The sequence below is a fragment of the Boleophthalmus pectinirostris genome, unplaced genomic scaffold, assembly GCF_026225935.1.
Source record: "Boleophthalmus pectinirostris isolate CB_2022bp ecotype Guang Dong unplaced genomic scaffold, ASM2622593v1 HiC_scaffold_8, whole genome shotgun sequence".
Lineage (NCBI taxonomy): Eukaryota > Metazoa > Chordata > Actinopteri > Gobiiformes > Gobiidae > Boleophthalmus > Boleophthalmus pectinirostris.
Genome location: NW_026571515.1, coordinates 20,294,417 through 20,309,506, shown reverse-complemented (window position 1 = coordinate 20,309,506; position 15,090 = coordinate 20,294,417). Strand labels below are relative to the sequence as shown.

The 15,090-nt window shown below is 37.8% G+C and overlaps 3 protein-coding genes across 3 annotated transcripts; all 3 read left to right on the top strand.

Moving 5' to 3' along the window:
• The first annotated feature begins 4 nt into the window (after window positions 1-4).
• On the top strand, window positions 5-3,064 carry sike1 (suppressor of IKBKE 1). Its single transcript, XM_020922423.2, has 5 exons — window positions 5-720; window positions 1,410-1,515; window positions 1,608-1,750; window positions 1,836-1,949; window positions 2,304-3,064. Exons 1-5 carry the CDS (start codon window positions 562-564, stop codon window positions 2,511-2,513), a joined length of 732 nt encoding a protein of 243 aa, XP_020778082.1. The 5' UTR covers window positions 5-561; the 3' UTR covers window positions 2,514-3,064.
• A 613-nt stretch (window positions 3,065-3,677) lies between these two features.
• On the top strand, window positions 3,678-5,850 carry micos10 (mitochondrial contact site and cristae organizing system subunit 10). Its single transcript, XM_020922455.2, has 4 exons — window positions 3,678-3,965; window positions 4,359-4,406; window positions 5,025-5,131; window positions 5,615-5,850. Exons 1-4 carry the CDS (start codon window positions 3,902-3,904, stop codon window positions 5,621-5,623), a joined length of 228 nt encoding a protein of 75 aa, XP_020778114.1. The 5' UTR covers window positions 3,678-3,901; the 3' UTR covers window positions 5,624-5,850.
• A 1,809-nt stretch (window positions 5,851-7,659) lies between these two features.
• On the top strand, window positions 7,660-14,793 carry htr6 (5-hydroxytryptamine (serotonin) receptor 6). The gene is made up of 3 exons (XM_020922507.2): window positions 7,660-8,544; window positions 10,236-10,370; window positions 14,410-14,793. The coding sequence occupies exons 1-3, from the start codon at window positions 7,660-7,662 to the stop codon at window positions 14,761-14,763; spliced, it is 1,374 nt and encodes a 457-aa protein (XP_020778166.1). The 3' UTR covers window positions 14,764-14,793.
• The last annotated feature ends 297 nt before the right edge of the window (window positions 14,794-15,090 follow it).

Genomic DNA, 15,090 nt, shown 5'->3' with positions numbered 1-15,090 from the left:
AAAATAAATAAATAAAAATAAATAAATAAAATAATAGACCTAATTAAACGACACCTTTATTACCAGCAGAATGAAATGTCCAATTACGTTTCATTAATGAATGTGTTTGTTGCTAATATTTGTATAGTATTTACTTTAAACGGTTACAAAACATAACTAAACAAATACAGTTTGAACGCTTTCAATTATACGATTCACGGTTACCGCCCAGTGAACTATAATAAAATCATATTATAGATCCATGTTACTCCCGTATCACCACGAGATGGCGCTGAAAGATAAACAGCGGAAGTGACGTTTCTTCAAGCCTCTCACGGAAATGACAGCCACCACAACAAACAAGAGTTTAGTTTGAAATGTGAGCATTTATTGTACACCTTTTTCCACCATTTAACAATTTATATGGGTTTATAAAGGTACGCCACAGGTAGACACTAACAGGAGACAGTTAGCAACGTTATAAAGGCTACATTAAGCTGCTTTAATTCTGCTCCTAACGAATCGCTCAGTTGGCTCTAGCTCGATAAAAGTTAGTTCGATAGGAGCTATTATTTGCGGTAAATGGCCTGCACTTTGGAAAAGGTGCTGGGCGATGCTCGGACGCTTCTGGAAAGGCTGAAAGAGCACGACACCGCGGCCGAAAGCCTGATCGAGCAGTCGGGGGCCCTCAACCACACCGTGCAGAGCATGAGAGAGGTGGGCAACGCTCCTCCTGAAAAGGTAGGCACCGTCTTATACCAATATCTTCTCATTAACCGCAGGCCAACCTAAACAGTGCATCTAGACTCTGACACTATTGTAATTACTCATCATTTACTAGTTTACTTGAACAGCGACAGCACAAACCCATGCCATATCTGTCACTGCTGTTATGCAGTTCTAAAGGCAGCTTTTTAATGGTATATTAAGGTATTTAAAGTATGAAATTAGGTCATTAAATACAATTCTGATATGTAGTTTCCTCTTTTGGATGATTTTTGAGATTATAGCATTAATAGTCTTATAATACAAAAAATGGACTCTCGTGGGATTTAAGCCTTGTTAGAATGTTTTTTTTTTTTTTTTTCATTCATACAAGTTTCAGTAGTTTCCAGTGTTGAAATGACAAATTCAGTGGAGCACCTGTATTACCATATGCCATCACAAGGTGCACAAGAGTATATTTTCTGTTTGAGTGAAGACCGTAAATATGCAGGGTTTGTGTGTTAAATGTGTGAATGAAACAAAACACAACTCAGGGCAAGTTTCTGATGAGTAAACAACATTCTAACATAGATCAGAAATTGCGTACTATGAGCTCTTTTAAATCTAGCCCTTGCTCTGCTGTTTTGTAAATATTTAGGCTATTTAAGGTGGTGATCTGTACATTAGTAGCAATAAATTTCTTAATTTTAATGGTGTATTTTCAGCATATAGAAGATGCCTCAGTGATTCAAGAGCTCAGCAAATACAAGCCACATGCACTTCTAACTCAGGAAAACACTCAAATCAAGGAACTCCAGCAAGAAAACAAAGGTATTGGTTTAGTGTTGCCAATATTTAATTCATATATAATAACTAACACTGTTATACTTTTTATATATTAATAATTTACCTACATTTTATAGAACTATGGCTGTCTCTAGAAGAACACCAGTATGCTCTAGAACTCATCATGGGTCGGTATCGCAAACAGATGCTCCAGCTGATGATGGCAAAGAAGGAACTGGACACAAAGCCTGTGCTTTCAATGCATGAGGATTATGCTAAGGTATGATAGCTCTCTCTCATACTGTACCTTAATTTAGACAACCATGCAATGTATGGGACAAATTTTGTGTTTTTTGTGTTTTCAGGAGGTGCAGGGTCAATTAGAGAGGATATGCGAGATGGGCCAGGTGATGAGGAAAGCGGTGCAAGTAGACGACCAGCATTACTGCTCTGTTAGAGAGAGGTTGGCACAATTAGAGGTAAGACTGATGGTGTCTGTATTTCAGATTTTTACTTCCTACTTGCTACTGTAATTATACTATTATTAATACAAATAAGATATTTGAGAGTGCTTTAAGCTACATTTTAAGTCTCAAGTAACATCTTTGAGGAGTAAAAAGAAATTCACTCTAGTGCCCCTCTCCTCGGCAAGTGCTTCAAGCCTGATAAAATGCACTGAATAGAGATTTTAATTTTAAATTGTCTTTTTGCAAAGTGGGAAGATATGATGAGAGCTACTGTGTCCAAATAATTTTCCTTATGGATCATTTAAAGTTTTTCTAAGTCTAATGTGACACAAAAACTTACAGCATTTCTTCTTGTTCATTTTTAAGATTGAAAACAAGGAATTACGTGACCTTCTGACCATCAGCAAGGCATCTGTATGTGTACCAAAAGAAGATTCTAATGAACCAGCCCCAGCAACAAAAATTATACCCACTACTGTCACAACAACAACTAAAATGGAAGAGACAATCTTGACCCCAACCACTACAGTGCCACAGGAAGCAAATTCAGAACCAGAATCTAGTACAGATCAGTGAAAAACACCACCAACATTCACTATCTATATTTGTATTACTATGCGCATATCTTTGTAGCATCACAAATCACCACATTCTCACTGTAGTCTTTTTTCTATTTGGCCAAAATTGACTTTTTCTACCTCTAATGTGATCCAATTTAGCAACGCAAAGCATAAGCAAATGTAAATAGCCACAGCTGCCATGGTTTACTGTACTATCTTCTAGTCTTTCCAGTTAATGTAGCTTATACGCTCAGTGTCAAGACTGTTTTTAAACACAATATAGCTGAAGACTTGCAGTAGACAATTTCTATGTTTATTGTCAGTTGTGAATTTATATATGCATTGTTGGTGCATTATTTTTCCATCTATGCTTCCAGGTGCCAATTTTTTTCTAATAATGTATTTCTAAATTATGTATACCACTTTACAGCACAGTTTGTTTAAAGTTTTAGAAAGTGTGTTTTGAAAATCGCCTGTGTGGTCAAACGATGTGCATTGTCATCTCAGGAAATCAGTGTTACAGTGGTGTGTTCAAAATTAATAAAAATAAAGTTGGTATAAAATGTTTGAGTGACATTAAAATTATATCATACTTTCTCTCATTGGGACATCCCTGATTTGTGGAGGCTGGTAATAAAATTATTATACATTCATGACCTATTCATGACTTATTACAATTAACATATGAGTCGATATAGTCACATTTTCTTTGTGTTTTAGTGTATTTTATCTAAAGGAATGACAAAATATGCCTCTCTTTACTGCTGGCAGGGATCAGATTGGTCAAAAATAAGGACACCTGAGACATTTCTTGATCAAACTGGGACAAATCAATGGTTTTGGATAAATCCACTGGGACAGGGGGACACAGGGCTCAAAACTAGGAATGTCTCAGTTAAATAGGGACGTCTGGTCATCGTATCCAAAAGACATCCAGGTTTGTTTTGTGTTAACATAGTAAAATGACATTGCATTGTGTCATTTAATAAGTGTTGCCTGCTTCAAACCCATTAATGCAGCCACACCTAAGAAAAAATGGGACAAACATGTAAAACATAAATGAACAGGTTATTGATATGAATGTTAGTTATACATTAGTTAATGTTTACTATATGTCTTTTTTGCGTTACCATTTTTGACCATAAGATGGTGCCATTAGATTTACCATTCCAGTATTCTAAACGGCTCGACCGTAGTATCCCAATACCCCCTTTACTTCCTAAATTAATTTACAAAATGCCATCTGTAACACTGTATTTTTAAAGACCCTTTGAAACTCTCCATTCCGGTAGAACCTCCTTGAAGTGCCCAATATTTTTTCCGTTGTCCCTTCGCCTAACAACCCGTGAACGCCTCACGGTGACTGCGCTGACACTTGAAGCCTGACCTGAGCTAAAGCTTAGCATGTCTGAGAAAGAGCTGGGGAAGAAATGGGACCGCTGCCTGGCTGATGCGGCTGTCAAGCTCGGTAAATATATACAGGTCTTCCGCTTATGCATCCAGCCATATGTCCCATAATAAAGACCTAAAATTTCCACGGATTTCATAGTTCTTCACAGTTGTCATTGGCTGCATGAGGCTAACTAGCTAGTCCACGTAAAGGACACAGAAGCACCACTTGAGTTTATTGTAATGTTTTCGCTACGTCTGTTAGAATAGACTGTTATTGCCATATAATTTGTGTGAATTGCTTTAATGAAGGTTTGATATGGGCAGTATTCTGTATACATTCATAGTACTTCACAGTTTGAATGAAATGGCAGTGTGGCCAACACCTCATGCATGAATCCAATATGACAGGTTCAATAGTGCGGCTTCATTTTGTCCAGACGATGTGTTCATTTTGCTTTGTTTGTTACAGGCACCGGTCTGGGATTGGGAATAGTCTTTTCTGTCATCTTCTTTAAACGTAAGTCAGGATAAAATTTATGTTCATCTCCTTTCATGGGCTGTCTGTTTTGCCCATTGGAACACCGTGGCCAATATTTGGACCATTTCAATCCTTATGAAATGGGGTAACCTAATTTATTTATAGGAGTAAATTGGCTCTCCAGTACACATTATGTATCCCTCTCATAGAACTATAATACATTTTTTTATAGATTCATGATCCATCTCAATGAGAAATATAATGATATACAATTCAATTCTGATCTCACCATGGCATGACAAACTGCCAGTGTGCGTTTCGGTTTAATATCTTTTCTCTAAACATTTGATTATTCAGCCTCTCATGCTCTGAGTAAGAGACTGTTGGAGTGAAATTATTTAATTTACCTTCTAAAGCAGTATGCTTTATATCAAAATTATGACCTTGGCTTTATAAAATAGCTATTTACTCATTTGCCTATTCCCACGCTTATTTCAAATCAAGTGCCTCCACTTCTCTGTATTTTATGTGAAACCTGTGGAATATATGAGAGTGGGATGTAGTACACTTGTGGGTCAAGGACAAAACACGCTGTGTCACATAATCTGTCAAGTGTTTTATACTGCATTAAATTAATATATTAGTATCCTTTTGTAGGACATACATGGCCAATCTCTCTGGGCTCTGGTGCTGGACTGGGGATGGCCTACGCAAACTGCCAGAATGATCTAAGATCACATTACATGTTACGGAAAAGTGAAAAGGTTAGTGCCTATTTTTAGAGTCCTAAACAAAACTCTGATTATGTTTTGTTGTTCATGTTAAAACTGATCACAGTATTAGATCCTGTAATCACGCCATTGCAGCGATTCTAATACTTTTGTCAAATTTGCTGTATGCATAGTGTGGATGTTTTAATAAATAATAAAACATCATTATTAATCATATCTGTCATGATGCCAAAATAACTTGTTGGTTCCAGATTATATAAACATTATGTAAGAATGTGAATCAGAATTACTTTTATTCATCCCCAAGGATTTCAATGTGTATTCTTATCATACTTTGTATGTTGTATTTGTTGTTGCATGGGTTGTATTTTTCTGACCACTGATAATAAATGCACTTCTTAAATGTAATCTCTTCAAAATTGTATTAATTTATTTGAAATTTTATTTGAAATATATGAATGTGTTCAATGTTCAACAGAAATGGCCTAACTCCATCTGTTGTGTGTTTTCCCACAGGAGGCGTAGCTGCATGTGGTCGTGGGCCATTTTTCTTCCATTTATGTTTTTTTCAGATCTCTGAGAAAGTCATCATTAATATTGCACTGTTGTCGGACAACTCTTTCAAGTCTGTGTCATTTATGTGCGTCTAATCACATTTATTTAATACAATAGAAGTGTTTTTTCAAAAATAAAATGTAATGAATGAAACCTGATTCTAAAAATGTATGGTAATAAATGAATCAAAAAATTAAGGATGTAATGATTTCATGAAAATGTATTTATGAATGCTCGTGGGTGGAAGTGTGAAGTGTTGGAAATGTGGTGTCATTGTACCATAAGGAGGTGGGCTAGGAGCAGCAGAGGGGGTTAGGAGGTTGAAAGATGACAGCCGTGCACCAGTGGACATTAGTCAGATCTGGGAGCGCTTGAGGACAGGAAGCTGTGGTTGTCAAGGCTAAAGTTAATTTAAAATTTGATGGATTGTAACAGTGAATCATCTCCCCTCAATCCTATTTAGTTTGATGGCATTCACTGAACAATTCTTAAATTCCTAAGTAAAATTAGATGAAAACCAATAAAAGGTTATATAAGCATGCAGAAACAGTGAACTTGAATAATGATGTTTATATGACATATTAATATAATAACAGTACATGCTTGGTTGCACAATGTATTACCAGGGCTGTCAATAATATTTTGCACACATTGTTCAATCATTACACACAGATGACTGAACAATTTTGTTGAACTGCAGTTTGCTTCTGAACTTGTTTCCACTGTCTCTGATGATAGCATAACTGCAATTTGTACTGCATGTAATATTAAACAGAACAGTAGTTATCCCTTTAATGTGAAAATATTGTTATCAATTTAGCAAATGAAGCTGAGTTTAAATGGAGTAATTGAAATCAAAAGCTTAACTGGTTTGCGTGACTCTGGCTTGAGATGAAATGATAGACACACTGAAGATCTATAAAACTAAATCTAACATTAGTCTTGTCAAATTTAAGAATGACTGAAGAATGTGTTCCCTACATCTTAGGTACCAATACCAAAAATAATAGCAAGTACACAAGAGTTAGTTGTTAAGTGATCAGACAGTGCTGTGAATCACTTGTTGAAAACACCATGACCAAACATGGCAGAAGACCACCCACGGCTGTTCCTATGATTAGAGTGATCATCTCCTGGCTGTGATGGTGCATTAACAGCTCCAACACGTTCCAGGCTTACAGACTGGCTGAGGTGCGCTAGAGTGGCCGACACGGGGATTAACCACAGCGAGAGCACTACCTGTAGAGCTCTCAGGGACAAAGCCATGCTCCGAAAGACAGCCTCACAAGTCCTTCCTTTTCATTTCGACTCCTTGAATAAAATACAGCAATTCCACCAAAAGGATTTACTTGTGCACTTGTACCAGGTGAAACAGGATTCAGAGAACTGCTCCATTCGTCTTCTCACCGGCAAAGCACGTCTCTCCCCTCCGCATGTGCCCTGCTCCGGCTCCAATGAACGCTCCCAAACTCACAGTCAGAAGCTGAATGGTTCACTCCGGCTCTAAGCTCTGAACGAGAGAGGGAGACTGGCACAAATGGAGACATAAGGAAACTTGATTTGGGGATTTCCTTCACTTAGAAATGCTCTGGAGATATTTGGATACAAATCTATTTTGGATTTATTTTTGTGATGCTTTTTTATTCTTCAGTCACAACAGATGTTGTACAGCAACTGGATTCTCACAAGATTTAGGCAATGCTTTTGGACCAATGTTGTGTTGCAATACTGGCTCTAATAGGCATGTGCAAGGTTCAAAAACTTTCCAAATGTTCCAAATGATACTTATCTTATATCTAAGTGGGAAAAAACAAAAAATTGTGATTAAAAATTGTATGAAAAATTTAAAAATATTCAACTTTGAATTCACTGGTAATTGAAAATTATTTTCTGAAAACGAGACTGATTGCATCACTACCATAGAAGTACCTATCATTTAGACTAATTAAAAAGAAAACTGTTTCGCATCTTTGACCTGAAGACCGCCTGAAGAACACCTGAAGATCATGACAGATTCTTATTTACCAGCCTCCTCAGGAAACCTGAGCAGCATAGCCTCCTCAGCCAGTGCTTGGGACATCACTGGTAGTGGTCCATGGCTCTTAGCGTTCATGCTAACCATTATTATTCTGATGACTGCTTGTGGAAACATGCTGCTCATTGCTTTAGTATTTGCCCACCGCTCTTTGCGCTGCACCTCCAACTGTTTCTTAGTATCTCTGTTCTTCTCTGACCTCATGGTGGCGCTAGTAGTGATGCCCCCAGCCATGTTAAATGTTCTGTGTGGAGCATGGGTCCTGTGGCCTGCTTTTTGCCCCATTTGGCTTTGTTTTGATGTCATGTGTTGTAGTGCATCCATTTTGAACTTATGTGTGATAAGTCTGGACAGATACATCTTCATCATCTCTCCATTGCGATACAAGCAAAGGATGACCCCACCTCGAGCATTACTTTTAGTAGCAGCAGCCTGGGGGTTAGCGGCTTTAGCTTCTTTCCTTCCTATTGAACTAAAATGGCACAGTTTAGGTCACTGGAGTGGACCCTCACAAAGCAATCTGAGCTACTCGGATAACCCTTACCCAGAGTCCTACTTTCAGCTGTCACCAGGGGGACTTTCATTTCAGTGCCGCCTGAGAGTGACCCTCCCTTTTGCCCTGGTAGCTTCAGTACTAACTTTCTTTTTGCCCTCAAGTGCCATTTGCTTTACATACTGTCGGATACTTCTGGCAGCAAGAAGGCAGGCAAAGAGAGTGGCCGCCCTGAGCCACCCACCCCACCCACACGCCTCTCTAGGGGAGCCCTCAAGACCACCTTCACCCGGGGCCATGGCTGGAAACCCAGACGGAGATGATTGCAGTCACCACGAGCCTTTGGTGGCACCACACGCACCGGTAAGAAATAGAAAGCAAACATAAGTTATTCTTAGGATATTGTATAAAAAAAGCTAAAATCATACATTCAGCCTGTACGCTTAGACTTAGAAATCTTCAGCCAACCAAATGTACGGAGGAGGGATTGCGTCAAGATTGTTACAACTGCTTGAATGTAAGAAGTACATTGATAGCTATGACCAAAATAGTCTATGCAATTCATAATTTATTCTGTTAACAATTTACAAATGATATACTCTAAGCTTAATTACATTTTTTAAGATTAACTGAAAGTATCGCTGATTTAAAGTTAAACATGGATTTGACTTTGTATCTTTTATTCACCGCTATAGAAAAATACAGAAAACATGAATTGTCTATTAAATAATAACAGCCCTAACATTTTCATCATGCTCATTTGTAGTTGCCAAATTACAAACCAGAACCAGAACATCCCTGAAAAAAGACATTAATTACCTGACAAATCTATCATTAAATGCTTTTGATGAGAAAATAATATTGATGAACAGTATTATAAGACCTATTCAGAATCAGAATTTCCGGCCCTCGTTAAAAACACAAATTAAAAAGAGTCTTTGTTAAACACGATGTAGTATGTTTTATATTTTAGACGTAATTAGTTGTTTTCTAAAAGCCAGTCTCACAATTAAGGCCAGAGAGCATTAATTAAACTGTGTCACTGAATTGAATTAATTTCCATATTCTAATATACTTTTTAGTTGCGGGTTACGTGTAAATGGAGTAGCTTTGATGAATGGTTTTTAACCTTGTCTGCTCCGAATGACTCACCCTTTTGCATAACTCTTTTATCTGCAGTGACACAGATTCTTACGTGGACTTTGAAAAAATATGTCACGACTTAATAAAATACTACATAATGGTTGTTGAGATAAATTATTGAGATACTCCAATGTACTGCTAATGTTAAAGTGAATGAAAATGTATGTATAATCACTATAATATTAATTCCTGTATTATGCTATGCTATGATTTATGTTGTAATGTTGTTTCTTCATCAAAACATCCCTAGAGTTTTGTTTTGTCTCATTCACACATGTTTAACACACATAGTTCTTCTCTCAAACTGAAAACACACTGTTCTACAATGTGACGTCATGTGGTAATACAGGAAGTGCTCCACTGTGTTTTTAAACTCCATACACCTTCGCTAAAATCATTTGAATGATTTCAGCCCTGGAAATCCTAATCTCTACTGAACTGAAGGTAAAATGTAGCTGCTAACTTGAAAACTTGTAATTTCAATTTTGGAGATGTAGATGTAGACAGACTAATAACAAAGGATTATTCAAACGTTTGAATGAAACAAAACACAACACCAGGTATGTTTTTCTGGAGGTACCAACATTATAACATGACTTAAAGCTCACAAGAATTACTTTTGTGCAATATTGAACCTTTAATAATGCAAAAAGCAACACAAGCACAAGTAGAATCACCATTTTGGAGAAGCAAATTCTAGTAATTAATTGTGCATGTTGTGGGATTTTCAGTGTTAAAAAAAAAAAATTTCCTTAGCACATTGTCTATCACCTTTACTTTTAGAACTGACACCTTACAGCAATGTGTTCAAGAACCACAAAACAAAGAACCTAACAACAACTAATGAGATGTGTGATCCTCCATTTCCTCTACTAAGCACACTAACCTTGGACCTCCCATTGGTCCTGCAGCACTCAGTCAACAGTGAGCGGCGCCTAGCCCATCGTCAGGGTCGACGGGCGCTCAAGGCCAGTCTCACACTGGGGGTGCTCCTGGGGCTCTTCTTTAGCACGTGGCTCCCTTTCTTCATCACCAACATGGCCCAGGTCAGTGAATGCTACAATTTAAAGTATGGTGACTGTTAGAATCATAAAGTCATGCTAATGGGAATCAGGGATGCACCAATTCGATACTGGTATTGAATATCTGAGCCAATACTGAAAAATAAGCTGGATTGGATAGCCGCTTCAAATACTGGTTCAGTCGTATTTAATTATACAAAGCTCTTCTGTAGTTACCTCAGAGATAAATAACAGCTACATAACACATTTGGATCAGTTCTTTATTTTTGTTTTAAGGAAATGTTTTCAGTCTCTGCTCTGGTATTGGCACATACTTAAATCTATATTATTGGAATCTGTATCAGAAGTGAAAAAGCTGGGTTGGTGCATCCCTAATGGAAATCAAGATAATATAGGCTACTGTGCACAATATTATTTTGCTAACTCAAAACTGAATGATATAAGACCAGGAAATGCAGTGGGAAGGGAACACAGAGACTGGTTAAAAATCCCATTGACCTATCATGGTTATGTATTCCTCCCCAAAACTGCAGATTTACCCTTTTGATACTTTGCAGTGGCATCATGTGGGGGGTGTCTACATGCATGTTTATTGGTGGAATGTTTAACAGTTACCATGGTGACCCGATGCAGACATAAGCAAAAATTGCCAAAAAATGTGTGTAAAATCCCTCAGTCATCCAGGTAGAATCCAAGGCAAAGGAGAATTAAATTTGTCAACTTGGACAAAAGTTTATTTTGGTCAAACAAAAAGAAAAAAAAAATCTATAAACTTTTGTCCATCATCAGCCTGTTTTACTTTGAGGAAACCTCGCAGCATTAGGATTCGTTTGCTCAACGGTAGGCGGATACTTTTTTAAATTTTTATTATATTATTATATAATTTTTTATTTAACCAATTGCTGCTATTTGGTCGTGACATATGTAATGCGCCGCTAATTGATATATTAAGCTTTTCCCAGATCTCGTAGGAAGAAGGGTAATAACGTCTTTCCCCTTCACCAAACATTCTCTTTATTCTGACTTTAAATCCTCAATCTCGGAAATCGTTGCCAACACAAAATATATGGCTCTTCGCTGATTGGCTGGTGTCCGGACTTGCACTTCCAGGGTTCTTGCAAACCATCTAGTGTATTCTGATTCTAGTCGCTGGCGAGAAATGAAATTGAGCGGAGGTACTAGGTGGCACCAGCCTGGCTAGTTTAATATAATCTGAAAATGTAAGACAATTTAGGCAACACGTTTTCAGGAGCCTGTGATCAAAACACAAAAAGCGTTCATGGTCCTGTTAAGGTGTTTGATTTTCAACAAAAATCTGAAAGTGATTCACTGAAAAGCTGCTAACTAGCTTTTGAGTGTAATGTTATCTGAGAGGGACTTGTTTAACAGCACAAAACATCTCACCTGTTGTGGGTCTAAATCAATTCTTTCTAGTCAGATTGTGTTAAAATAAAGATCAAATTAAAATCCAATTTGAGTAACAGAGCTTCTAACAGAGCAGTGCTTTCTCTTAGCTTCACACGCCCAGAGAATGTTGACGACATCAGCTGCAAAGTATCAATAGATTAAAAAATACTTATGTTAGGATTATGGTTTATGATGGCTGCATGGATAAGACTTGTTGACTTTATTTGTCAACTAACAAGGCATTGTTAGTGTTCCTTTCAAAATTACAGCTGACATTTACAGCCTCTCCATTTACAGCCTCTCCATTTACAGCCTATATTAGTTTCAGAGAGCTCACAAAAGAATCAGATGTTAAAACCCCTAAAGGCTGCGGGTGACTGCTTTTGTCAAATCACTCGTATGAGTTGTTTTTGTCATTTTTCCCACAAAAGCGAAAACGCGTCTCTTAATAAAGCCGTGAAAGAAATGCAAACGACAAACACACTTGGATACCGGTCTATTTTGGTGCTGGCCAGTCTTGTCGTCACGGCGATCCAACTAAGAAATAGTTTGGCATTTGAGCTTTTTGCATGGCTGACTCATCATTTGAAAACAAGATGAAAAAGTGCCATGTAGGACCAGCTTTTGGGATACTTGGATCTGATTAGAGGACTGCGTTGATTACTCACAGCAAACAGAAAATTTAGACGAGAGCAAATGAATGTCAGAAATCAGCTTAGTCTAATTGGTCATGTTAATTGCTTTTTTGGAGTATTCAATGATGCTGTCGTTTTGATTATCCATCTGTGCCCACTCACTCCTCCCTGCCATAGACATGTAGAGCCTCACAGACTGTGGCGTGTCTGCTCTCTCCTTCCTTTTTCGCACTCAATGTGGTGTGTGAAGCGCAGCCCTCCCTCGCTCCTGTTCCCACCACCTCGCCGTTTCATCTTCATAGTATTGGAAGTTCTCCTCTAACAGCTGTCTCCTCCTTCACTGTTCCCTCTCTACCTCCTGCTAATGTATACGTAGAATTCATGCAGAAACAATGTGATAATCAGCCCAGGTTTCCGTTTCAGCCCCATTCTTCATTACGCGTTTTTATTTTGTTGAAAGGTTCCAGGAGTGCACAGCTGAACCGTGTGATACACAATGAAGGTTTCAGTAAATCATGTCAAATCATTATATCTGTATAAAAGAAGTTATCATATAAAGTCTTTGGTTATTAAACTTTTACTGGTGAGGGTCTGCCATCTACTTATTTCCATGGAGATGTCAATGCTTTACCTGGAGTATTCCACTGGCAATAAACAGTCTCCAGGGAAAAGCTGATGATGCCACCAGGCCAAATAACAGAGTACAATTTGTGGAAAGCCAAGTCCACTCATGAATCCATGTGTGGTATTTATTTATCAATATAAAAACATGTAAATGATCAATGCAAGATGTTATGCTTAATGCCATATAGTGGAATCTTCCATAGTAAGGCAAAGCAATAACATGATAGCAAAGCAATATCTCCATGGGAACAAACAGACGGTATATCCCACCACAAAAGTTACAGACTTTACACAAGATTGCTTTTCTAGCACAAAACATTTATCAAGGGTTGGGACTTTAATAATTAAAAATACATTTTTAGTCAAGTTATTACCAGTAAAAAATCTGAATGTTAAACTGTATATTCTGTATAACAAAGGTGCAACAATAAATGGAAAAATTGTCATGACAGAAAAAGTTAATTATTTGCAAAATCTAATTATTATTCAGTAGAGTACAGTAATTATCTTGTTTTTGTTAAGTTTTAGAAACAGAAAAATATGATTCATGGGAGACACTGATGAGTCACAGTGCAGGGGAAGCTTGTACAGCACACTCCAAAACAATTTCTCGTGTCCTAGTCTGGCTTTCTAGATGCCAAATTATATGTTGGAATTTGCGTGTGTGTGTGTATGTGTGCGCGCGCAGGTTTAGAAAATGTGAAATTATTATAACTTTAAGTTCAAATAATTTGGAATCTCTACAAAGAATGGAGCTTATTTATAATATACTCTTTTGCTCAATCACCATTGAACGCCGGGTAATGCATTACAAGAACAATAAGTACACTTTTAATAGTCTTGCAGTAATAGCCATAAAGCATAAACAAACAAGTTCTTAGTACCTTAATACCTACTAATCACTAATGCTTAACAATCCAAACTTCTTAATTAAGTTGTTTTTAAGCCTGAATCATTCTTGCACTGTGTAAATTTCTGGGTGGTGGGTCCATCACCATGGAGATGTTGTTGCTTTCCCTGGAATTTTTCACACATGATTATGATATTAAACTCATTTATTTCCATGGAGACAAGCACCAAGCTAATTTACAGGTTTGGCTTGTGGAAAGATGGGCCCGCCTACAGTAGAATACATATTTTTCAAGGTACTGTTTTATTGTAAAAAAACAAAACAAAACACTATATTTAAAAAATAAGCAAGTTTAATATCATACTGTGGTGCATTTCAGGGAAAACAATCTTCTCCATGTATATCTCCATGGACACAACCAGGAGCTGGACTCTTACCAGAAAAGTTATACAATGCACCTTTGTACTGTTTTTTTTTTTTTTTTTTACATCTATAGAAAAAATAGACAAACACAGATTTTTCTTTCTCTCTTTCTGTCACCCTCTAGGCTGTGTGTGAGTGCGTCCCAGTGGCCTTGTTTGACGCCATTACCTGGCTGGGCTACTGCAACAGCACTATGAACCCCATCATCTACCCTCTGTTCATGAGGGACTTTAAACGTGCTCTGGGGAAGCTTTTACCTTGCTGCTCTTCTCGCTCACCTCGGAGACCATCACCTGCGTTGTCTCTCTCTCTCCGAAACTCCGGAGAGCCCAACATGGTCAGCAGCCCCCCCTCTCCTCTGCCCTCCGATCCCATGCACCCTCCAGCCACTGCCACAGATGCCGTCAACCTGCTGGATGCACACGCTGGCATCGAGCTACCTCTGCTCCTGCCAAACCAAGTGGACACACTGGACTAAAGTGAGAGAGCAAAAGAATAAATTAGAAGACTTTTTCAGATATAAAACTACAAACTGTAGGAAGTGAAAAATAAAACTAACATTTCCACAAAAAATCTAAGATGTACGAAGTACGAAGAAAACTGTCAATATTTCATGAAAAACATATTTAAAGGTGCAAACTCCTAGCATTTCTTAAATTACAGGTGTTTTATTGTTCAAACACGGCTTGACCATGCATTCTTTCTGTTAGCAAAGACACCTTCCCACATATCAGACCCATAACTTGGCCCGGTGGCACCTTCTGTTTGTTTCCATCGAGATATGTTTAATGTTAATCTGTCGACC

Excerpts from the sequence above, each read along its gene's own strand:
- sike1 (XM_020922423.2), top strand. The coding sequence starts at position 562 with ATGGCCTGCACTTTGGAAAAGGTGCTGGGCGATGCTCGGACGCTTCTG. Across the intron at positions 721-1,409 it reads GCAACGCTCCTCCTGAAAAG|CATATAGAAGATGCCTCAGT; the intron begins GTAGGCACCGTC and ends GTGTATTTTCAG. Across the intron at positions 1,950-2,303 it reads AGAGGTTGGCACAATTAGAG|ATTGAAAACAAGGAATTACG; the intron begins GTAAGACTGATG and ends TTCATTTTTAAG.
- micos10 (XM_020922455.2), top strand. The coding sequence starts at position 3,902 with ATGTCTGAGAAAGAGCTGGGGAAGAAATGGGACCGCTGCCTGGCTGAT. Across the intron at positions 3,966-4,358 it reads TGATGCGGCTGTCAAGCTCG|GCACCGGTCTGGGATTGGGA; the intron begins GTAAATATATAC and ends TGTTTGTTACAG. Across the intron at positions 4,407-5,024 it reads TTCTGTCATCTTCTTTAAAC|GACATACATGGCCAATCTCT; the intron begins GTAAGTCAGGAT and ends ATCCTTTTGTAG.
- htr6 (XM_020922507.2), top strand. The coding sequence starts at position 7,660 with ATGACAGATTCTTATTTACCAGCCTCCTCAGGAAACCTGAGCAGCATA. Across the intron at positions 8,545-10,235 it reads TGGTGGCACCACACGCACCG|CACTCAGTCAACAGTGAGCG; the intron begins GTAAGAAATAGA and ends TTGGTCCTGCAG. Across the intron at positions 10,371-14,409 it reads TCATCACCAACATGGCCCAG|GCTGTGTGTGAGTGCGTCCC; the intron begins GTCAGTGAATGC and ends GTCACCCTCTAG.